General features: G+C 42.4%; 1 protein-coding gene across 1 annotated transcript in view; it reads right to left on the bottom strand.

Moving 5' to 3' along the window:
- Nucleotides 1-16,264, bottom strand: part of LOC139910803 (neuronal migration protein doublecortin-like) — a 30,874-nt gene extending 14,610 nt beyond the window's left edge. The window contains exons 1-3 of the mRNA XM_071898228.2: nucleotides 16,189-16,264; nucleotides 11,175-11,604; nucleotides 7,253-7,593 (exon numbers count right to left, since the gene is read on the bottom strand). Coding sequence (XP_071754329.1) covers nucleotides 7,253-7,593; nucleotides 11,175-11,538 — 705 coding nt within the window. The 5' untranslated portion in view covers nucleotides 11,539-11,604; nucleotides 16,189-16,264. The remainder of the gene's footprint in view (nucleotides 1-7,252; nucleotides 7,594-11,174; nucleotides 11,605-16,188) is intronic.
- Nucleotides 16,265-25,391: the final 9,127 nt, after the last annotated feature.

Here is a 25,391-nt window from a genome sequence, read left to right on the forward strand (position 1 = left end):
AAGGAAAATAAATCTCAGTCATTATAAACTCGGCTGACCAGTGCCAGCTGGCTTCAAAGATTTTTGTCTTACATTTTAAACGGTGGTGAAGGCAATCATTTCCAGTGTAATCCAAATAAGAGATATGTTCATGCCAACCAGTGCCGACTTATTCTTGTACTGTAGTTTATTTGAACAATTTAGTTTGAGGAACAAAGGTTGTATTTTTATATCTCAGGTCAGATAATGGCCAAACACCAGTTCCTTGGCCCAGCCCTTTATTCTTAGAGCCAAACCTGACAAGCAGCAGGAAGCATCTCCCTTTTCTTCTACAGGTCTTCATTCAGTTCATCATTTCAGTTTGAGGAGAAATGAACAACTGATGATTCTCAAGGTATCTGTTTCATCTCTGCCTTCACACAGACGTGTTAATTGATCTCTGTGCACAAGCGATGCCGTTTACTGCTGAGTAACAGTGTTTTGACTCTGTCATGAACTGCGTGACTCATCTAATCAGCACTTGTCTGACGAACGCTAAAGGCAGTGTTAACGATTAAGCAAACGGCCGGTCAGTAGAACCAAATATAACCGATTACACTAATTAATGATCTGCTCTGCCCTTAAACACACCATGAAACAAGGATTCCACGATTCACAACGATTTCCTTCCGCCTCCAAACACACCAGCTAGGAATGCTACGGTATGATACTGTAAAACATAACTGCCGTGTAAAATATTTAAGCCCCTGAAAGTGAGATAGGGGCAATGTAAGTGTGCACACCGCAGCATTTTCTACTTCACCATGCTTTCTCTATGTTAACAGAAGATAGGACTCTAGGGAAGGTAGAGTTTACGGCTGAGCACACCAACTAAACCTCGAGGAAAGGCAGATGGGTAAAAAGACCTGCAACCCTAAACATATCCCACTATGAATAAATTTATCACATTTCAATTCTGACCGGATGTTATATAGTCTCAACATCACTGAGCTATGCGAGAGAAAATGGGAGGATTTGAAAAAAAGATGGACGGCTGAAAAAGAGCTAGTGCCTCATGCTCTGATGCCCTTGGGGAAACTCCCACTCCATTTCCTTCACTGTAGACACACAAACCTGATCAATATTATGGCCTCCGCACAAAACAGAGTGGAATATCCCTCCAAAGTACACACCATTTCTCCATTTTGTTTCAGTGTTTTACTGACAATACAAGAGTATAACAAACAAGCAGCTTTAAAAAGCCTTAAAACTTCATGTCACATAGCGGCAGCCTGCGTATCAGTAACTCAGATGGCAGATCTCAGAGTGGGAGAAACAAAAAAGGTCTTCAATCCAGTAAATCGAAATGAAAACAAAGCCAGTGATGGGGCATCGCCAACGAGCGCATTTACATGTACGTTAATATTCCATTTATATTCGGGATACTCAAATATTCTCTTTATGAGCTGGAGAATGTAGACGCCACATCCCGTTTACAACAACCAGGATAAGCCCACATCCCAAAAATACGAAAAACCAGAATATGCTAGCTGGGACATGCCAATATTAACCGGTATATTCTGGCATGTATGCATCAAAAGTGAACACAGCGGGGAAACTATAGAATGTTAGACTATCTCCTTGTATACAGGTATATGAAAAAACTGGTTACTGATCGCGCCATGTAAACGCCGTATCCTGACTAAGACCTTAGCCAGGATACAGCTCATATTCTGAATATTAATGTGTATGTAAACGACTCAATGGCTCAACAAGGAGTGCCTGTTTTATCACCGCTGACCTTTCTGGCCTGTCTTTATCCAACTGTGACCCTGCTTACCAGCTTCTGCACCCTAATCACCAGCCCCGTGTTAGTGTGAGCTGCACCGGATGCAGTTGGTCCACAGATGAGCCAGTCAGGCAGCAATATCTGCACAGTCATGGGGAGCAGCTGGTGCCTGATGCTGCCCCCCGCCCCCACCCCCACCCTTACCCCTCCTCCACCCCTCCCCGACCCCAAGGAAGTAGGCTTGCCATTTGGCTGACTGATGTGGCGTTAGCGTTATTAAATTGTGTTTCCTATTCTTCCCCCCCAGGTTATGTTCACTTGTTGATGTGGTGCATGCAGGAGTGGGGAGGAGTGTGAGGGGAAGCAGACGCAGCGGATGCAAACCGGCTGACATGCCTGCTTCAGATGCTTTATCATGTGAACCACGCCCCTCTGTCAGCCTGTCTGTCTCTCTTTCGCATTGTGTGCGTGTGTGTGTGCATGTGTGTGTCGTGTGTCTGCAGTGAACTGTGTTAACGGGGGAGGAACACAGAGCAGGCAGGTAGGACCCAATGTAAAGAGCACACTCAGCGTATTACAGCCATTGTCACAAACTGAATCCATCACGGCGGAGCTTATTGCCATGACAACTGCTTCTGCAGCATGGCAAAGAGCAGGCAGACTGCAAGAGCACTGATAACCAAGGAAAAGCAGGCTTTTCTTCCCTATTACCGGATGTATTTTATTTGCTACGAAGCCCTGAACCCACGCCTGTATCCATCCCCTATTCAGTCAAACTATTTTCTTACCAAGAGTGATTAACTTTTAAAAGCAATTGGAATCTTTTGTTCTCCGACAATAACAGTGTGACCTTGTGCTTGGAGCATGCTTGGAGAATCAATTTATCATCTTTTGTTGACAAATCAGTTTTAAAAAGGGACTTAAAGGCAAACCTCAATTCTAACCATGTCAGAATAATGAGCACTCAAAGCCATAACAGGATGCACGACAATGCAGCGGCATCGTCAAGATAATTCATAAAGACAAATGGCACAATATCACAGTATGACTTCAGCATAAGTCACATATGAAAATGACATTTGAATTTGCCATCTATTAGACACGGACCGTCCCAATAAGCAATTTAGATGAGCTAGAGCTAGTAGTGGAAGTACGATGCAAATCAGAGAGCCATTCTCTTCTGCAGACACCTCTATCAAAAAGAATGAATACAAAATGGCTGCCAGCAATTAAATAAACTCTCTCTCATTTAATGTAGCCTTTAGAGGAGGTGAGGGCAAATCAAGAAATGTAGTCATTTTGAGACGCGAGGAATAATTACTCCCCATCAGTGAATATAAAATGATCGTAATTTGCTTTAAGAATGGAAAATGCCTCCTGAATCCACTGGCCCCACCCTTCTCGATTGAAGTGAAAAGCAGCAGCATTTGAGGGGAAAATGGGAGTGATTTCGCTCACGCTGACAAAGACAGGAGGGTTTGGTCCTCTTTAGAGTCTACACAGCACTAAAGAGTGGCAAAGCCGGTGATCAAGGGAAGAAAAAAAAAATCAAAGGATGAAAAGTAGCCATTTTATAAATGCTACAAAAGCACCCTCTAAATCACCTATTATCTCTCTTACACTGAAAATATACATATGCACCCTGAGGACCGCCATGCCTTCAGTTCACACCTACACAGACCTGAACGTACACAGAAACATGACAGGTGATTTTCAAATCGAAAAGGCTCACATAGATAGTAAACTCTCACACCCACTACAGGATGTGGTAACTGACAGACCAGTCCACACCAGCTGGGCTCTCTTTGTGCCTGGGATGTGGTCTCCTAGCAACCGGTCCCAGCAGCTATCGCAATGGAATGGGAAGAGGAGGATCGGTGCAGAGTCAGGGAGGGGCGGGCACTGCATCAATATTGCCTCTACCATATCACCTCCACCACAGAGCAGCTGCAGTCTGCAGCCTTCCCTGCCTCTGCACACAAAGACACCCCAATAATGCACGCAACGCAGCGTTTCTGCACATTTCTGTGCATTACAATGACACTGAGAATCCTCAACACAAGTCGGAGATCAATCGAGGCTAATTACCATGAGGTTCATTTATCTACGGTGATGACACGAGCAGAATCAATATGCTCGGATATGGGGTAGTTACTGTAGCATATGGTGGTTATTAAAATCACTTGTGGAAATAAGTTATCATTAAAAATGCATGGCACGGCAAAAAAAAAAATTAAATTAAAAATATATATATATATATATATTTCTGAGCGAGGGAGAGGGGCAGACGGAGGAACCAAAGCTAACCACAACCCAACCACAGAGAAAAATACACACACAAATATAAAAAGCACAGACAAAATATGATAACAACCATATTGCAACCATTGAAAGAAGGTGCAGTGACCTCCAATATCCAAACATCTTAACAAGTGTTTCTGTGAAAAAAAGGAAGAAAAAACAGTAAAAAAAAAAAAAAAAACCCAGGGCAGCCAGACTACGCCCCTGGGAGAGGGCATTAAAATCAAATTTGCCATTTATCATTTGAGTGCAGCTCCCCTCCTCCAAGAGACTGTGATGCTGGCCTTGTAGTAAGCATATTAATAGAGAGGAAAAAACTGAAGGAGCGCAACACCTAAAGGGGCTGAACACGGCGTGGCCCCCGGTCCTTCTGTAATGAATAATATAAGAGAGGTCCCTGCACGAGGATTAGTGAACATTTAACCATATCAAAGAGACGGGACTGAGGAACAGATGTACATGTTCATATCCACACATGCTTTCACGTCCGCTCCACCGCAGCCCTGCCTCCCTTCATTAACCACGCTTCACAATAGCCTGTGAAGCATCGCCACAGTTGTTTGGCCCATACAGTAAATTACAGGTGTGATTGTGTGGGACTGAATCTGAAGCTGAATCTGAATCTGAAGCAGGGCACTGCTGAAAAAAAAGACCATGCTTGCTTATTATTCCCTGGATAACTACAGGTTGAGAAAAATAGGGAACTATTGAAAAAATGATTAAATGAAAAAACAGATCTGTATTTTCAGCAGCAAAGGTAAAATAAAAAAAAATTGGAAAAAAACATCATTTTCCATCTGCAAATTATGCCTTCTGAGGATCTTTGTTTGTCACAATCTACTGTAGACAAAAAATATTTGAAGACCAAATTTTGACACAGAAGCTCTATCCATCTCAGTCCTGTTTGACCACATCCATCACTCACATTTTGTCTATTACATTACTATAAAGGAGCACACACGCCCAACATTAAGGGCATTGTCCAACACCCATCCCACAGACCTTTTCACATCCTTCCAGGTGGGTGACCCTGGTGGCTGTGGTTCTCCCTCAAGACAGCTCCAGTAAAGCATGAACATGAATAAAACATGCTGTCCTTTTAGCTTAGCCCTTGTGTTGAGAAAACAATGAGTCTTCCCCAGGGGTGACTTTTAGGCAAAGTTAAAGCGTGGAAGTGTGCCCCATGCGGATTGTTTGATTACCTCTCGCCATTCTTGGGCTTTTACCTCAGCTGATTGTATGTCCCGCTTGTGAATGTTTGCACAATCTGGCACTTTGGCTTTCAGAGCGAGAAGGTCCAGAGTGACTGCTGCTGCTTCTGCCGCTGACAATCTGCAGTTGCTTGTGTTAAAAAGGCAAAACTTCTGTTCTTTCCAAACTTGTTTATCATACAATCATGACTTTCAGGAGTGCCTTTATGAATGCAAGGCTGATCGCGGCTATAGCTCGACTACCATTTATTTGTTTGATAATGATCGTTGCAGTAGTGAAATCGATAAAAAAAAACCTTGTGGTGCATTCACTTTGTGTTAAAACAGATTCGGATTTTTCATTCAGGAGAGACTGTATTCTCTTTAATCTCAAACTTCACCATATATTGCTGTAGGTGTGATTTCAATACAAGTCTTTGTTGTTCATTCCCACTGATTTCTCACTACTTCTCTGCATGTGTCTTCTCATGGGGATTCCTGTGCCCTGAATTCGGTTCGGCTAAAACCGCCTATGGATCGCTGAACTGAACACAAGAGAGTACTCAAGGTTGCTCAGGACACTTTCACCCTTTGTGCTGCGGCTTCTGTTATATTAACCAAGACATGCCCTATTTTAACACATTAACATGCAGCGTCTACATAGCATAGCCTGACAGTGGGAGTTCATGATGAAAAGTGTCTTTGACGGATCGATTGACCTCAGGACGGTCTGATGTCTCTGAAGTCAGTCCGGCTTTTGCTACATTCAGAAGAAGCTGACCCTTTTTAATCTGAGTCTTCAGCATTATTTCCAAACATTTTTCCCCCCCCAACCTGAAAGTGGGTGTGTCTCAGTAAGCAGATACTACAAAAGAGACACCATTCACAACCTCATAGTATCATCTCCTCATATCCAAGTTAAAGTCTGGATAAGCTGCTTAATGTGCAATTGTATCATACTCAAAATATTCTTGCACGCATAAATAAAAAGGAACATTCCCAGTATTATCATAGAAACTGAGCTTCCACAGATCGCAAAAACCAAGAGTAGCCAGAGAGGAATAAGACGCAAGCCTCGATATCCCAGCTAATATTGGTATCGGTGTGTATGTTAACACACTCAGCGAGGTGTTTCATGACCCATATTGTCAGTGCTTTTTCTAAAACACCAGCTTGCACCATCCCAAATGGGCTAACAATAGGCAACAAGGTGCAAGGATCAAACAACAATAAAGGGCTTGGCCCTGTGTACACTGACTGAACACCATAGTGGGTGGAAGACAGCACTTCCCAAGACTTTTGAGCCTTTGAAACACAGATGGACTCAGAATTACCAATGGCCTAAAAAGTAACTCCATGACAAAGGCTGATGGACAAGACAGCAATGACTGGAACAACAAAGTAGGAGAATGTGTTGCGTGAGAAACTGAAAGTCAGAATAAAGACCGTGACAATGAAGGTCACTGTGTAAAGAGAAGTTGTTCTCATGGATTTTTTGGTCGTGTCATCATTGATTGAGGGCAAGAGGCAACAATAACATTTTGTTCTCTACCTACCATGACCATTTTGAAAGCGATACCGCTGAAGATCTCATCAGTCTTTTCTAGAGAGAAATTTACATGATCTTTTATTTATTTTTTACATATCAAAGTAAATCATATTTGTTTTCCTCCTTCCTTTGATCCTGCCGATAGTTGCCTGGGTGTGGGTGGATGTATGAATGTGTAATTGTCCTGAATCCTGACCACAGATTTTACTATTGTGCCGCTTTGCTCACATGCTACCTTTATTCTTGTTTTCCCTATTATGAAAACAAATGTTGCGTGATGGAGACAAAAGAACTATTAGTGTGTCATTATATTTGAACTACATGCAGAAGCTTTGAATTTTTCATTTGCATTGGTCAGTTTATTCTTAACACATTGAGTTAAGGTTTCCAGCATTGATCATATCCTGCGATCTTCTGTCTGATCTGAGAACACGATGCGAGGCCGTAGTTCAGAATGAGTCATACCTGCTTTCCATCCAGTGTGTAGATCCTCTTGACCACGCCACTTTCCAGCTTGATGGCCTCTGTGATGTCGGTGAGCACCTGCTCGAAGGAGTGCGCCGTCTTCTTGTTGAGCAGGACACGCACGGCCTTGCGTGGCTTCACACCGCTGCGCATCACCGTCACCAGCTTGGGCCGAACAAAGTCCTTGGTCTCTCTGGAGTCGCCGGCAGCCTTGGCGGCCAGGGACTGCATGTTCTTCTGGCTGGCCGAGGCCTTTACATTCACGGACCAGTTGGGGTTGACGTTCTTCGTGTAGTCGACCTTCTTGTAGAAGTTCTCTGATGCGCAGACATAGCTCTCCCCTGAGACGGCACAGAGAAATCGGGTTAGTGCGTTGTAATGTGATGAGCCATTCAACTTGGTTTGACACCTGAGAAGCCCCAGTAGCGTCAAACTCAATGAGGAAATATTTGCACCAACAGGAACTAGAGTTATGTGAGACACTAGGACCAGTGGGAGAAACGATCTCTAGGATTTCACTACCATCTCAAATATCACATTATGGGAAATCTAATTTGTTGCTTTGGAGAGGAAGAAAACATAGCACATGCTTAGGGTAAACATTGGTTGAAGATACCTACAAAATTGTTGAGGATGGAAACAAACTAATCGAGTTTCATGTTCATATTTACTGAATAGACTATCCTACGCTATAAAATCTGTGTAAACAGTGCATTTCCTTCACTGAAGCCATGCATTACACCTGAAGTGATGGTATAACAACCATTGGCAATGTGTGATAATCAAATTCTGCTGTAGCTCGCAGTGGCACATGTACATGTCTGGTGTTTAAAGAAAAGAGAGGATCTTAAGCTTCGAGGTTTTCCCATGAGAGCACAGCGCAGATGAGTCTCACACTACGCTGCTTCACAGTACAGTGGCACATCCTCACACTTTAAATATTGCTTGTTTTTTCCTGGAGAGTAAAGCATATATCCCTAGGCTCGGCCACGCTGGCACAATGACAGTCCTCCTTTCCAGATAAAGCATAGCTTTCTCCTGTAAGAATCATCCCATCAAGTAAGTCTTAACGTTGGACATTAAGGGAGGATTCCTGTCATGAAGACGTACTCGGGCGGTATGGCTACCAGATCAGACTGAAATCATGTCACTAAGCATTCCTTAGCGGTGTGGGTTTTCCCAACAACACGCTGTCAGGGGCTTAAATAAGAAAACGTGCTCCAGCCACACCTCAAATTCACTTTTCCTAAAACCACACATCTTTCCTCTAATCCTTTAACTAATCTTTTTCCGCTTCCGTCTACAGTACATCTCCATTTTCCACCCTCCATTCAGCACCTCTGATTGTGCTGCTCTTGTGCAGCGGGTGAGAGACAGGGAGAGGAGCTGAAGTGCAGACAAAGGGTAGCAGGGGGAAGAGACAGAGAGAGACAGACAGACAGTTTGGCAAAGGGGGAATCCAGAGGGCATCAATTAGGCCAAATGTAGAGAAATTACAGCACAGACAAAGGCACTAAAAGGGGATAATACAGTGCAGGGGAGATTGAGTAATTAATTACACCCCCCCAAGAGGAAGTACAGTGAGGTACACCCCACCCCCCCCCACCCCCAAACCCAACACACACACACGTACATACACAGTCAGACTCTATACCCAGACACACACTCTTCCTCTCCCATAGGGTGGTGCACCTTCCACTGTTCCCATCCTGCACCCACCACACACACATGCAGAAGAGCACTTAGGAAATGGGCACACGCACACGCACACGCACACGCACACGCACACGCACACACCTCTATTTCCTAAGCAGCTCAAATAGAAGAGATGATCACTTCATTTTGAACAAATTAAGCAGGGGTTTATCTTTTTGCTTCATTTGCTTTGACCAAGCTCACCCCATCCACCTCACCCCGCTTCCTTGGAACAATTTCATACAGTAATGTTTCTCAGAAGATGAATCAGGACCCAAAGTTGGGTTTGTGGCAAGATTAGAGCATCGTTATGGCATTCCTACTTCTGTGAAATGTAAAATTTGGTGAACAAAAGCCTTTTCTTCCTTGCAGGTTTAGTAGCCTAAAAAAAGGTCGATTTTGTTGCATTAGTTTACAAAATAGCCCTCAAAAGTCTTTTTGAGGGATATTTTTGGGTTGTTTGGGTCTCGAGACAACTTTTTCTGTCTCTCGTTTATAGGCTTGAACCAGCACTGCTTTAAATGGTCCTAAAGCAGTTTGGGACAACATCCATGCTGCAAACTGGCCGTGGGTGTCGAAACAATGATAAAGGACATATATCCAGGCCTAAACTGTATTTAAGTAACATTGTTGTCCTCAGAAAACACAAGTTCAGCATCAATATTACAGAGCTAGCAGGTTGAACCAACCTCATCCCACCAAGAGCTCTCCAAGAAAAAAAAAAAACTGTCACAAAATTGTCAGTGTCTTGTGAGCAAACTGACAGGTCAGCCTTTCATGCAGGCAGGCGAACGCATGGATCAACCAGTCAAATCCTGTGCAATGATTTCATTCAAACAGAAAGAAGGACTCCAAAGCGGCTTTGGAGGCTTGGCAGCATGAATTTGTCTGTAAGGCAGTCAAATTACTTCTTATTCTGATGAGCCTTCTGATGCTGAATGTAGCCGACTACTTTCTATCCTATAAATCATAAATCTGCCTGATCATACACTGCATCAGCATTAGAGGCAGCTGCACATGAAGTTGTCTATGAGATGAGATTATGCCTACTGCACATCTACCTAAACCAGACAGAAGCACAACAGAGCTTCCCAGGCAGCAACAATATGAAATAGCATGGCAGGGTGTAAAACTAGCCTACTGCTGAATGAAATGATACAATTATCATTATCATCTCACAATCACTTAGTCATTTAAAAAGGTTTAGCTGGTTAGCTTACCTGCCAAATGACAAGAGGAACAGATTGCATGCCTCCAAAAAATAACTATATTAAAATAACTATATTACAAGGATTTACTCTTTAGAGCTTTTTTTTTTTTGCACAACATTGCAGAGCTCCTGCTCTCATGGTGAGTAGGCTGAGCTGTTTGACTGTAAGGTAACAATGCTGATAAGTCACCTTTCAGGGCAAACCCTGGTTGTGTGGGTAGTTGTTCATTACAGTATATTGTTAAGTTAAGAGTAAGCTTTTTAGAAGCTTATACATGTTACAAGGACTCAATTAATCAATATTGCTTTTTAGTGAAAATGGCCTCCAAAGTTCCATTGTGAAGCAGTAGTAAAAAACAAACTGGTGCATCACATACAGTACAGTATGTCTTCTCAGTCACTTGTAGTCTATGTGGCACACAACAAGACAAAAGATGAATCTCAAAGATCTTCTTAATCTTCAGCATTAAATTTACCCAGCATAATATAATTCTTTCTACTTATCAGAGGCACATAATTGAGATAATTTCATTTCTGTCTTCAGAGTAGCACTCACAAACATACACACCAATTCTGGCCTGCTCATAGTCATTCATCATCAAAATTGCCCTTCAATTACTTATCTCCTGCTCACTGAATAGCATTTAGCAATGTGGCAGACAGAATCACCACAACTGTGGTTACTCAAAATATATTGACCACACTACTGCTCTAGTCCAAAGTAATTCTTCAGATTAGAAGTTGATACATCATAGGAAGAGATTACGGGAGTCTAGACCAAACAGATAAGACTCCTAATCTCAGAGTAGTGGAAATGTTATGCTTCTAAATCTTAATCTCAGCATAGACACTGATTTAAAACTGCAGATCTTCTTTAACATGGTGGACTGTGATATCTCAATTCAATCTCACATAGATCTATTGTAGAATGAAGAGTATAATCACCTAACTCCTTAAGAAATTGCATAAAACTACAGATATCATAACCACTTGGTAGGCCTACACAACTCGACTTACCTTCCTCTAGGTCATCCATGGACGCGATCTTGCGTGTGCCATCAATAGTGAAGATGAAGCGGACACCCTGCGGCAGGTTGATGTGGTCGGACAGCGAGCGTGTGAGGTCAGCCAGGAGAGCGTCGAAGGTGCGGAAACGGTCGACGGCCACGGCGTACACGATGCCCTTGAAGTAGCGGTCTCCGTTGCGGTAGAAGCGCACCTTTTTGGCCTTCTTCTCATTGGTGAGGGCCTGGAGAGTGCGCGTGCGGTAGAAGCTGCAGTGGGCGCTGTGGGTGGGGCTGGGGAGTCCGTTCAAGCGCCCGCCACGTGGAGTACGGGATGCCTTGTCTCGCTCGTCAAAATGTCCAAAGTCTAGCTCCATGATGGCTGAAACTGGTGATGGTTTGTGACAGATGTGTGGTGGTGGTGGTGATCAGCTCCGGGGAGTCTGGCAAAAAAGGGGAAAAGAATACAGAGTAAAAATCATGGTCTGACATGAAAGACTGACGAAATGATTACTGACAGAAATAGACCATTTTTGGCAACAGTAAATTCAATCAGAAGTCAGTGTTCATCACAACACCTGCATGAGTTGTTAATACGGACTTGGTATTCATTCATTTTAAGGCAGAGTGGACACCAAACAGCTGTCAATTGGACTTCATTAGGATGTGAATTCTATAAATCTGCCATGAGAATAATGGTTTCATCTGCATACAGAATGAGAGGTTGCACCAATTATTTTAAGTGAGACTAGGACTGTTTTAGATGCACTGGTCTTTGGGCTCAAAATGTGAAAGATTAACAGTAAGACTGGATAGCCTCGTCTCAAACAGCGATGCATCCCAACCACTTCAAAGAACATTGACCTTGTGCACACTTGGATTGATGGATTAGCGTTCAAAAATTTAAAAAAAAAAAAAAATCCAGATTGCTTTTAAACCAGGAGAGTTACAATTGTATTTCAGCCCTTGAACTCCTATTGTGTTGAATAAAAAAAGGGTTTTCAGCCCTTACAGTGCTTCAGCCTGCACTAAATATTCAGCTTTAGCAGAGCCAGAGGCCTCCGCACCTTGGAGGCTTCTGCAGATCCGATGCCCCTGGGCACCAGATGGGGAATTTGTCACTAGGTGCTTTGATGTCATGATGACAATAAGTTATGTCCTCTTATTTCTTAATGTCATATTTAAATAATCAGAAGGCCAGAGTTGGGCCTCACTGGGGAAATGTAACAGAATTAGGCGTGTTAAAATAGGATTAGGCACAGAGCTGGGAATCAAGAGGGCTGACTGGCTGACTGACTGACTGATGGACTGACGGACAGACAGTAACTAGGTTTCCCATTGACCCAGATTTGATTAACAAACGCAATGTCACACAAAAAATGATTACATCCTGCCTAATGAAAACCCATGGTTATTGGAGGATTTTTTTTAAGTGAAAAAGAAGTTGTTTGTTAGGAGTAGAGTTATTAGAATTCTTTTGACTAAGATAAATCCATAAATGACCTTTCTTCTGCACATAAAGCGAGCCAGACCTAGACTTGAAAATAATTTTAATATGATTAAACTACATGAAATAAGGTGACCGTTTTGCTGGCCTTACTTGATTAAGACTAGAATCCAGTGTGACATCCACTTTCAATATACCATGTGGTAAGTTGCATATGTCTCTGCCTCTTAACTCGCAGCATCAGCATTAGGCCTAAATACACCTGTGAACAGTTGTCTTACTTGCCTACACAAATCAGTAATTGGCACCTGGCCAGCTTGCAAAGTGCAATGGCACTGCACTTTCTTGAGGGAACAGGTACACAGGGAATAGAGAAAAAAAATCATTCCTTAAAGGGTTGTGTGATAGAACAACTGCTTGATTGTTGGTTTCGACATTCAAAAGTGATTAAGCCCCAAAATCTCCAGGAACCAAGTGATGATGACATGACAAAACTCTCTAGCAGATGCTGTTGCGATAGATTGGCACATGACAGGCTGAACTGTATGGGCCACTCACATCAGGATGTGCTTTTGTAAAGTTTCTTTTCTCTGGTGCCTATAAATTATTAAGCATTAATAATTACAGATTCCAGATTCAACAAACTTATAGATCCCTTGCGTCAACTATAGATCTATAATCAACTACAGATGTCCCTCACCCATATTGGGCCTTTGTTGTAGTAGAGCTACCTACATTTTGCTTTTGCAGGTCAGGGCGAACGGGCTGTGGCCAGTTCATTATAGTCTAAAACCTGTTGTTCTACATTTGAAACAGTTGAACCATGCAAATTCTGGTTTGCATTCCCAGTATATTAGGGGTATGAGGTTAAGAAAACTCTCTTAGAGATTCATTGATCAAAATGACTGATTATTAGGCTATGAGATAAAATCAACTATTTAAATGATATTCAAACCCTTGAATTTGTATATAGCTACACAATTATTAGATTTGGCATTACATCAGTGCTTATCAGTTTGATTATCAGCGAGGCTGAATTCCCCTCTCTAGAATAAACACGCAACAGTAATCTGCCACGCCACTAGAGTATCACTCCACTTACCAAATTTGGGGATGTAATGACACCAACCCTGGTATAAGTATCAGGCTGGTAACAATTTTAAATAGGGTATGGGTATTATACTGTATAATAAAAATCAATTCGATACTAAGAGATCTGTGTAACATGTCAGAAATTAAAGCCAAGTAACTTTTTACCCTTTTTATACATAGAAGGATGTTAGATCTCTAGTCATTTTGGCCTGTTCCAACCTAATGATCTACATCTGCACTGTTCAGTAAAAGTAATGGATTTGACAAGTGCAGTGTTTAAATACTTAGATGTTCTACAGCTGGAAATGGTTTCAGGAGGTTTTAAGTGTTACCAGTGCATCCCTACCCAAATTCATGTCCAATTTCACCACAAGACTGGAATGACATGAAGCTTTCATCACTATTGGGGAGGTGTCAGCTCTGACTTTTCTATACATTATGGATATTTGACTAACATTGTTACCAGCTATCACTTGATCCTGCTTCTTAGAAATGGTGTGACGGGAACTGGCTCAGCCATTTCATGCTACGATTTACACCAGGGGATGCAATGAGTCAGTGGATAGGCCAAGGACTGGACTGGAGTAGCTTTTCTATTTAAAGCCTGGTCACTTCCTGTTAAACCCCCACCTGGTGGCTGTGACCACACCTCAGTCCTCAATAGCCACAAAAAGTGATTGAACCAAACCTTTCAACCTCAACACTGATACACACCCATGAACACCCACACCCACCCACACACACACAAAAGAGGAAATGATCTATAGGAAACTATCTGTACACAGTTTAAAGCCCCGCTCCAGTGACATAATCTCCTCATTCAAATAGTTTTTTTTCTTTAAAACTAAAAAGTGATGTCACAATTACAATCTAAATGTCAAAATGAGGCCAAGATGTGCAGAGGGGATACAGAGTGACGTCTGTCACTTGTTACTCCTATGTTGCCTTGTAAACTGATACGTTTGCAAGACTTGCTTGAAGATCCGGTAACTGGGTTTTGAACACAACTCAAGGTGGCTTGTTAAAAGGACAACACCTATGTTCTGTGGGCTCTAAGTCCCTCTTGCCTTGATGGGCTTTAATACAGTCACACCATTGTATTTTTCAATTTTGCACCATATTTGTAGCAATGTTCTATCAATTTGCCAGTGACATAGGCTTCCAGTGTATCTGAAAGTGAACCTTTAACACCTTAAAACCTCACAGAAAATCTCCATGCAAACCTCTGGTGCCACGTTTTGCAGAAAATGTTCTATTGTGCCTATGCATGAAAAGCAATGAATCACACAATGCCTAATAATGCTCATTTGCCCATTTCTAATCCTTCATGGCTCAATGCCATATATATTTCACCACAATGACAAACGGAGGGCATTAAAATAGATAGAAACATATTGTCGCCACCCATACATGTGCCTGGGCCTTCCAATCCCCTGCTGGCTCCTGGCTCTGGCTGGGTTTTATGACAGACAGGGATAGGGATAGGGGTGGGACTTCTGTGGAATGGGTGCTCCTCGGCTGACAAAGGCCAGGTTTCAAGCCCATCTGCTGCACTAATGGGCAGAGCTAACAGTGACCCTTCCCCACTGGAGCATCAACTAGGACAGTCCATTGTCTCAAACAGGGTGCCTTCGGTGTGACATCACCGTCACTGCTGCCGCTAGCTGTAGCAGCAGCCTGCTCATTCTCCAGGACTGACTGCATAAGTCAAGAAACATCTTCTCAACTGTAATATCCTGCTTTCTTTATGGTCAGAACACTATACCATAGGTTAGTAGCATCATATGTTAGTAGTACTGAACTATATTGATCTCATCCATTATTATCATGATTATCTTTTTCATCATGATTGATTGATACAGTGTATAGACATTCATCAATAGAGGGGAAAAAATCCCCACTATAACATAAGCATATAGGGCATGCTCCCAAATCAAATCCTGTCCTGAGCATCAGACAGCAATGCAGTTGCACTGCGTGGTAGCATGACATTTTTGTCTGGTTCTGTGTTACTGACAGAGCCACCCACACAACAACCCAGTGACTACACACTCCCAAAAGACCAGCATCACATTATGACTGACCAGTCATCATCATCAAGGCTCATCTGTCATATCTAGGAACACTAAGCCACTCTGAGGTAGCTATAAGCCTTATTCAAAATGGGAAAAAAAAGTTTTTTGGCACCACACTTCTCATTTTCAGGTGATGAGGATGGATCAGTGCGGTCACACGGCAGAGGGCACCGGGTTTTAGGTTTTAACGCAAGTTGTTAGAAATAGGGTTGGGTGTGCGCACACCTACCCACAAACCACCTGCTCAATGGCCCCACATCTCTGTGCAGCAGAAGAAATCCTAAACATTGCTCCATACTCAAATAACTACAATGACATCTCAGCGTTGCCCACTCCGAGGCGAAAACATTTACATTTCATTTCTCTTTGAACCAGTAAAGTATGAGACTAATCCCACCCGGTAGGAGACTCACCTGCGTCGCTGCTTGCGGAGTGAAGGGAGTGGGTGTCGATGCTGCAGGATAGCGGCACGCCGTCTCTCCCCTCGCCTTTGTCTGCTTCAGTCTGAGAGCCGAGCCGCTGCCTGCCTCACTAGAGGAGCCACTGGGTCCTAAAGCCAACGAGTCCTGAACCCGCCCACCATGAAAATACCGAGCCCAGTATGGGCTGGGGTGGAGCTGACATCACTCTCTCACCCAAGGTAAATGTACAGTGAAACCTTCCTTGATTTGAAATCGACTGTTATGTCTTATATTATGCCCCTGAAAGATTATAGGATGTGGATGTGTGGGGTATGGGGCTAGTGTGTGTGTGTGTGTGTGTGTGTGTGTGTGTGTGTGTGTGTGTGTGCTACAGGGTCCTAAAGCCAACCACTGCTGGACCCCATCCATCATGGCAACATCATGGTCTGAGGTGGAACTGATTTTACTTTCTGACCAAAGGTGAATTTGAAATCTTCCTTGAATTCCTCCAGGACTCACAGTCAGATTGCTTTCAGCTCCTGACTTTGTTATCTTGTTATCACCTACAAGATTGTGTCTGTGTGTGTGTCTGTGTGACTGTCTGTGTGTGTGTCTGTGTGAGTGTCTGTGTGTAATCAACTGAGTCTAAATCATCACGAGTGTATCCCTTTGAGAGAAAGCACAGTTGGTACTCTGGGTCTGGTGGAGCTCTTTGTTGAGAGGAGATAAAAGCTTGAACACCTCAGTGCTTGTGTCTCACCTCCCTTTCTAGTTTCCTTTGGCAGGCCATGTTTTAAAGGGACATTTCACTCTAGGGTATAACATTATACTTGGTATTTTTACTGAATACCTCTATGGGAGGTCAAGAACGGTTAAACATCGAGATCTTGTATGGAGACGCATATTCAGCACTACTTTCTTACTTTTATTTTTAACACCTAGTCTGAAAATTGTACTTTTCACACAGCTACAACAAAGGAAAAGCAGATCAAGGTAACTGTATTTTATTCTGTGTCCTGGATCATACTTTTCAAGAAGTAATTTAATGTTTGCAATTACTGTTATTGAGAATTGGAGGGGGAAAAAAAGCCTGATGCTGCTGCTTTTAATCTCCAAGGCAGCTAATGTTTGAGGTGGACTGCTCATGAACTTGTGATGAAAAGTGAATGATGATCCAAGGTTAAATATCACTCTATGGACAGGTTCTCACAATTGGGATGTCCACATTTGTCAACCTCATGGCTATGTAACCTATTTCAATGAAAAGACTATGTGCTGTAGTCATTGTAGTATGGTGTTGATTTCAACCTCTGGCAAGCTCGTGGAGGCTCCTCGGGTAGCGTCATACATAGGAAACGTACTTGGAAGATGTCACAAGATACTCCCAACAGGCCGGCATGTGCCAAGAAAAAGAAAAATGTAACGTCAGACCAAGCATCATAAAAACAACAACCTCCATTGTTGTGAAACTTGAGCAGCAGTGACTTATGGGCCTCAAAACTAGGCCAAAATACAAATGTATAATGTTCCCTAAAACTCATCTCTGGTGTAGTGCTTGAACAGTAGAGACTGCAGGGCAAACAGGAAGAGAGCCTGTGTGTTTTTCCCCCAACTATCTAACTTTGTAAACCTGATATACTTTATCTCAAAGTGCATGCTGACAACACGCTAGTCAGGAAATGGTTTTCAGTATACCTTGTACAACAAACAAATGAGTAGTGAAGGTGGCCATTAGTAGGCCTACCAAGGAAGCACCAATCTATCCGACCATGTCATGATTTTATTTATTTTCTTGGTTCTATTGATGCACAAAAGGAGAGTGTAGGCCTGAATGTTTCTTTAATCAGGCCTTCTTCTGTCGATTTTGTCTCAGATTTGGGGTTTTTATATAAATCCCATTGCACTTTGTGGATTCAGAATTACAATCAGAATCAGTTTTATTGGCCAAGTAAGTTTGCACAGACATACAAGGAATTCAGCTTTATGGATTGCTCACATTAAATAGAACATAACACTAAAAATTCTAAAAGTAGTACATATAAAATAGAAATTTAGGAAATAGGTCTCTTTTCTATCCAATATGCACACGGTTTCACGTGGGATTTCAACTGCCAGAGGCATGAGGTTAAGGACAAAGCAAAAATGATTTATACCATGGTATGTTCATTAATTAATTTTGTGTTCTAATATGACACCAAAGACATCACTGAGTCCTTTCCTCCACTCCTTTAAAAGAGATAACAATAACAGATACCATGTTTTCTTTTTTAAAGAGCTAACAAAAGAACAGAGCTAACTCTTTTCACGGGAGGCCACTCTCTTTGTCAACTATTCCTCTCCCCTCGGGCGTAAAAGCTTCACTTTTACACTCAGCTGTTGCCACATTCTGCAGCCTCTCCTTTGCATGTCACACATAACTCTAATTCACTGTGATCTCTGGCTCCTCCGCACCTCCCTGGGTGAGCTCCCCGAGGGCCGCTGCCCACTGTCTGCAGCCTGACAGGGGGAGAAGGAGGAGAGAGCGTCCATGCGGGGGGTTACTTTAGCTGGTTGAAGAGGGGCAGATTTGGATATTGGGCTCTCAGCTGGGTGCCGTGTCGCACAATGCCTCATGCCAAAGTGAACATGCACTGAGCTAGTTTCCAAATCTGCTCTACATTATTCCTTGTTCTGCTATGAAATCGCCACCGAAATGCTTTGTTGCAGTATTAGCATTGCCATGGATGTTAGATATTTTTGTGTTTGAATAAGATGTATTAGGCTGACTGTCAGATGAAAATAGGTGGTCACCCAAACTTGCTTCTAAAAAGAGTAACCTGCTCAATTTTGGAAGCAGGTCTTTGGATTTGATTGGAAGAAAATAGGCCTTCTAAAATATTTTTTGGTCCTGTTGATAGTGAAAATGTCTTTCACCTGCAATAGTAAAAGTGAAGTCCCTACATGCAGTGTTAGGAAGTATTTTAAACCAAATAGATCTGATAACAGCTAGACATTAGAGACCTAGTTCATCCTTAGTCTACTCATGTAAATCATCATGCAAATGTGTTGTCTAGAGAGAAACGGAAGGGAAAACATTCCTGTAACACAGTAACACATGGGGCCACGTTATATTTGTTTGACATTGTATATCATTCCTAAAATGTTGCATCCTTCCCTCTTGATATTGTACTTCTGAAGACAACTTGATTTTGATAAGTACATCCAGATCTGGCCTGACAATATAAAGTGAAATACATCAATATATCTGGTGGAAACTGTTTAGAGTTGCCAGATGCCTTCTATAATATCCCCAATACTTTTTGAAATAATTAGATATCAGGAGAAGGCGGCCTAAACAAGCAAAAGTACTGATGTGTTTACATTATTTAGGGCCAGCAAATTGACATGACTTATAAATGCTTTCACCATTGTCTGTCATTGTCTTTCAGCTGCGTTAAACCATTACACACCATGACTTGCAAATAAAATGCCCCGTCATTACAGCTACTTTAAATATTGCTGCTTAAATTTTAGGATTTGATGCATTCTGGTAGAGTAGCTTTGTCATAATTGTATTTCTTGGTTGTAATGCCAAACCTTTAGATTGAATGTAATGAATTTAAATGCCATCTCAAATAAATAGCCTATAGCTTATGTCAAGATTAGGGTTTAGTCAGGGTTTGTAAGGCAACAGATTAGGCACATATGACAAATCATCTACTTAAATAGTTTCATCCCATACTGATTGATTTCTAATTTGACTTTAAAAACATATCAAACATCATAAAATGTAGATCAATCCAGAAATGAACATAATACACATCTCCAATGCTACATGTTATTAGAATTAAACTTTATTTGAACATGTTAAAGTCTAACAGCCACTCTGAAGTAATTGTGTATTATGAGCGCGCCTACAGTGTGGTGAAAAGATTTTATTAGCGTATCTTTACCATTCAACCATACACACTTATTCACATCAAGTTTGTTTTCTATAAATCCTGGAAAGACACATACATCTTTATTGTGCCTACCCACCTTTTGTATAATCTGGGTTGGTAAACCAGTACACACAGTGAAGTTCAGTGACAATGAGAGAAAGAGTGGTGGGCTGGCTGTCGATATGACATGGGTGAACGAGGTGGACTGCAGGATAAGCATAAGTGGTTCACAGCTGGTGTTTTGGGGAAACACGAGAGAGGGGTGGAGAGGCCCTGCCTGCGAGGGGAGGGGCTTGGTGGAGATGGTGGGAGGGGGGCTGCAGCCATGACGACTGATGGAGGAGGAAGTAAACAGATGTCCACAAGCTGGCAGACAGGCCCAGAATGGTAGAGCCACTGAGAGACAGGTGGGCATACAGGAACACAGTGGGACCACATAGGGACTGAGACCAAGCGGGGCTTCATATGCACCATTTAGCCCCAACGCAGACACTGAAGTTTCATAAATAAATCTTTATCATATAATACCTACGGAAGAGCATTAGGGCCACATGTGAAAAATTTACTTAACTTGCGAGTATCTTGTGAGTTCTGAGATTATTCTCAGAATTCTGACTTTAAACTAAGAATTCTGACTTTATTCGCAGAATTCTGAGATTAATCTCAGAACTCAAATACTTTTTTCACATGTGGCCCTAATCCTCTTCCATAAATACCTGAGCCAATATAATAAAAATTGTAATTGTCTTTCTTTAGATTATAGATCCCTGTCAGTAGAATTGCAATAATCACAGCTGCACCAAATTGGGGGTGTCTTTTCATTGCTGTCCCACCAAAGAGATCAAACTTCAGTCTTATGAATGTGACTCTGTGTTGTCCACCACATCAGCTATGGAGACTCTCTCACTTAAAATAACAAAACAGTCTGGTTAAAACCAAGATTTACTGATGATGACTCCCAAAATAAAAGTCCTTAAACACACAGCTACTATCTTAATGATTATCGTCTCTTCAAATCCATTCTAGACTGAGTGGATGAAATAGTGGGACAGTGATTACATGATGATTGCTATGAGAAAGCTTTTCCCCTCAGCAGTCTGAATAAATTTATCAGTGTCCTTCAGTATTTTGCAGAGCCACTACAACTTCAGTCGTCGTCTAAAGGTTCGACATGAGCTTAAAACTGGGAAGGCCCAGTTTGAATCCCCTGACCAGCTGCAAAACTCTGAGCGGAGGAAGTGGAAGAGACAGGCGCTCGCCTCCCTTGACTCCTACTGTCAACGTGACCTTGAGCAAGGCACTTCATCCCCAGCCGCTCGGAGATGCACTATCATGGTGGAGGACGTGACGAGATACTCACTACAGACCCAAAGGTGTCAAATTGTAATATCAGAAAATAAATGTGAAGGAACCGCTGTCAGGAAAAAGCTTGAACAGGTTGAGGCGTCAAGGTGACTTTGTGCGAGCCAATTAATCCCCAACTGGTCTGACAGCTGTGATGCTCAGCGGACAGCAGCATAACATCGCTGTCCAGTGAAAACCTTGTATCTCCCCAAATGTCAACTTTTCAGGAACTAAGAAAAACAGCCTTGTCTTTAGCTTGACCACCATGCATTTTTTAGTTTATCCGGTGTTTTTTTTTTTAAAGGGTTTCATAAGACAAAGGGAGGTAGAATTTTCTCAACCCATAGAGGCACATGGACTCCCTCAACTGAAGTTAAAGTCCCCATGAAATGAACTAATGGTCACCAAAATCACCAAGATTGGAGTTACAAGGATTTTGCAGGACAGCAGCGATAAGACTACTCCCACGTTTCACTGCTAATGTGTTCTCCGGTTAAATAATGGTTAAAGTAAGTATGTCGCATCCCACAGACTCTGACCAGGCTTGAGCATGACTCATCATTTCATCACGCTGACCTGTGGACGGGGGTGGTGGTGTGCTGGTAAGGAGAGAGATGAGCAAGAGAAGACTTTTGTAGTGATGACAGCATCGCGAAGACATGGACTCATCAATTACTACGGGAGCTTATTCATGGACAAATAGCCTCGAGAGGCTTATCCTGAGCCAAATAAGCTCAGCCACTGCAGGAAAACCATGATGAACTACAGAGGGTGACGTCATCTGCTGAGTAGATTGTAGTGAAGAAGAAGCTTTCTGACTCTCAAAGGCACTGTATAACCTTCACCACTGTCACCATCATCATCATAACTTCTACTGAATCATAGATGTCTGTCATCTTGTGTGTTTATTTGTGTGTGTCCTGCCCCCTTTCCCACCCTCTTCCCCTCATCTTCTTTGTCTTTACCTCTTGTTACTGCGGCAAACATGTTATTGTATTCTGAAAGTAAACACAGCAAATTCTCGTACAGTACAAAACACCGCCTCTTATTTGTTCTGTTAACTTCAGCACAGAGAAAATGTATTAACCAGCGAGTGTGGCGATCCTTGTGCTGGCACGTGGGAGCCGGAATATTCTCGTCGTAATAAAAATGGTCGATGAAACTAAACAGGACGTTGTTGGGTGGGCGGGTAGGTGGATAGGTTGGGGTTAGGGAGCGAAGAATCCCAAAAAAAACACAGTAAAACATGACCTGGATTTCCTTTATGCTCTTTCAAATCACCATGTGGGGAGTCACTATTGTGCAGAGTCTCAAGTAGCTTTGTCTACTTGGCAGGTTTTCTAATGAGGGGCTTTTTGGAGGAGGATGACAGAGCACGCTGCCTGTGCTGCCGGGGAGGAGGGGCGTTTAAAGGAAATGGGCATTACACTGTCCACGGGTGCGCCTAATGCTAGATCCCCCCCCCACTCAGATGCCCTGCTGGCAGCTTGGCAGTACCATTCACACTGAGAAGGGTGGCATTAGCCTGAAACTCTCATTATGTCAGATACGCTGAAAACCTCTAATCGAGGCAACAGAAAATGATAGGGGGTAGAATTAAACCAAACTGGGATCCGAGGGCAAAAGAAGAGGCAGAGGTGTAATTCTAAGCATTCGGATCTGCTTGTTCTTTACACTGGAAAACTTCATTTAGAGAGTAAAAGCTATGTTCATATATATAGTACAGTTTACCATTCTACCTAGGCATATTTTCTTGCATATTCTCAATAGTTTCAAATAATAATCCATGGCATTTTCATAGAAATAAATATATGTTTTGCTACTCTCTATCCCAATTGATATAACACAATAGTGATTCAACCTAGACCCTGTTGGTGAAAGCTTTTACATTTGCTGTTCTTGCTGTGTCAGGTAGGTGTTTCCTGGAAAAATCCTCTGGTGTACAGAAAGTGATGTGTTTTATGTTTACAGCATCAGCTTATTTTTGTTAACATGACCAATGGCCACCATGGCTGAACAGACAAAGAAAAGACAGATACTTCCAGAAACTCTGGCAACACTGTTTGATTGCAAACTGATCTCTAGGAAGTGCTGTGCAAAAACATCACAGTGTTTTATCACCAAAGATGTTGCCAAAATCAAAGAAACAGATTACAATTTGTAATCTGTTTCTTTGTGCAATGTTAATTTTAGGGCTTTTTTTTTTTTTTTACATTTTCCCTTCCCTCTATACTTGAGGAGGAAGGAGACACTGGACACTATAAATGTTTCAAGAAATCACAGAAAAAGCCATTACCTCACCCTGTTATTACTGTGGCACAGATGCATAACAGTTGGTCAATAAATCACTCAACCGAAAAAGTGTAAAGAAGGTTGGGCGACCCTATCTTAGACAATGTGGTGTTGGGTCTCCATTCATACTGATAAAAGGCTCCTTTCATGTGCGCATCCCAACAAATGTTGCTAGACTTGGTGCGTTGGCAAGGAAACTTGGCTGAGGCTCTCTTCATTACCTCAACTCACTGGAGAAGGCATTATTTACTCACCGTGCAGTCTGTTAATTTTATGGCTGAATAAAAGTATCCAGGTGAAGACAGCGGATGAGTTGGACCGTAGGAGGGTCTGCCTGGTTCCCTCTGCTGAAGGGAAGCCAGCTGTGCTCCAGTTGGTGCAGCAGACAGTTGAAGGCGTGGCATGAATGGCCCTTTCTTAGGCACTACCCCAGATGTCACTGTGATGAAAGACATGTGCACTTGGTCCATATGGAGCGTGTTGAGATACGCCATGCATACAGCCTCCTCAGAAGCATCACCGAAGACATGAGGGTTGAACACAGCTTCCTCTGAGGACAGATCTGGATGGAGGCTTATAAATCCCAGTAGTTTCCCAGGTGAGCCAACAGGAAGAAGGTAAGGATTGTCCCGGTCCCATTTGGTTGTCCAACGTTAATGAACAAGAGCTAAATTAGCTTTTGTTCATCAAGAGCTCTTGTTCTCTTGTAATCCCATTAAATGGGATTACAAATCAAAGCTGGTTATACTGGTCCACCAGAACTTCATGCATGTTCCTCATTATAGCTGGATGTCCCTCAAGACTGCAGGGTTTGTAGCCCAGGGTCTGAGTTACCCACAGTTCACTGCTCTCTGACTTGACAGCAGGAGGGTCACTGGTGGTTTTGGACTGCAACTCTATGCCTCTGTAGATACCTTGTATCTCCAAAATGTTAAAATTAAGAAAAACAGCGTGGATTTAGCTTGACGACCAAGCATTTTTCAGTTTATCTTACTGGTTTTGAAAAGGTTTCATAAACCCAAGGGTCATAGAATTTTCTCAACCCATAGCGAAGCAAGTTAAAACATTAAAATCACCAAAACTGAGTTATGAGGTTTTCACCTGACAGCGACTGTGTGTATAGTATGTGATTATTAGAAAGTCCTATCCCTAGAGTTCATAACCTGCAGTTATTTAGCTCGCCAGAAGATGGAAATATTTCACACAAGATACATGGACAGCCAATGAACAGCCTCTGAGAGATTAGGCTGTATTGTAGTCTCTATTGTAGACTAATCTAGTCTAATTTAATACCTGTCATTTCATATTGGACATTTATCATGTATTTGTTTTTAATTCATTATAGCTGTTCCATGGAGATATAAAATGTTATGAATGCTTGTGCATGGATCAAGGGGTTATTTCCAAAAGAAGGTAAAAATATCTCTGCTGTCAGCCTACACACACTGGCTCTGTGAAGAAGCCAAGAAAACAGGATTAACAGAAAGGACCAAGAACTTGCCACTGTTAGGATTTGACGGCAATTTTCAGCAAGCATTGGGTTTTAGTGTGTTTCTTGATCAATATGTCCGTAAAATGTAATCTGCTACTTCTGCTGCTGCTGCTGCTGCTGCTGGTGGTGCTTCTACTACTGCTGCCCATAAAATGTCATCTGCTACT

Source organism: Centroberyx gerrardi, chromosome 11 (assembly GCF_048128805.1).
Source record: "Centroberyx gerrardi isolate f3 chromosome 11, fCenGer3.hap1.cur.20231027, whole genome shotgun sequence".
In the NCBI taxonomy this organism is placed as follows: domain Eukaryota; kingdom Metazoa; phylum Chordata; class Actinopteri; order Beryciformes; family Berycidae; genus Centroberyx; species Centroberyx gerrardi.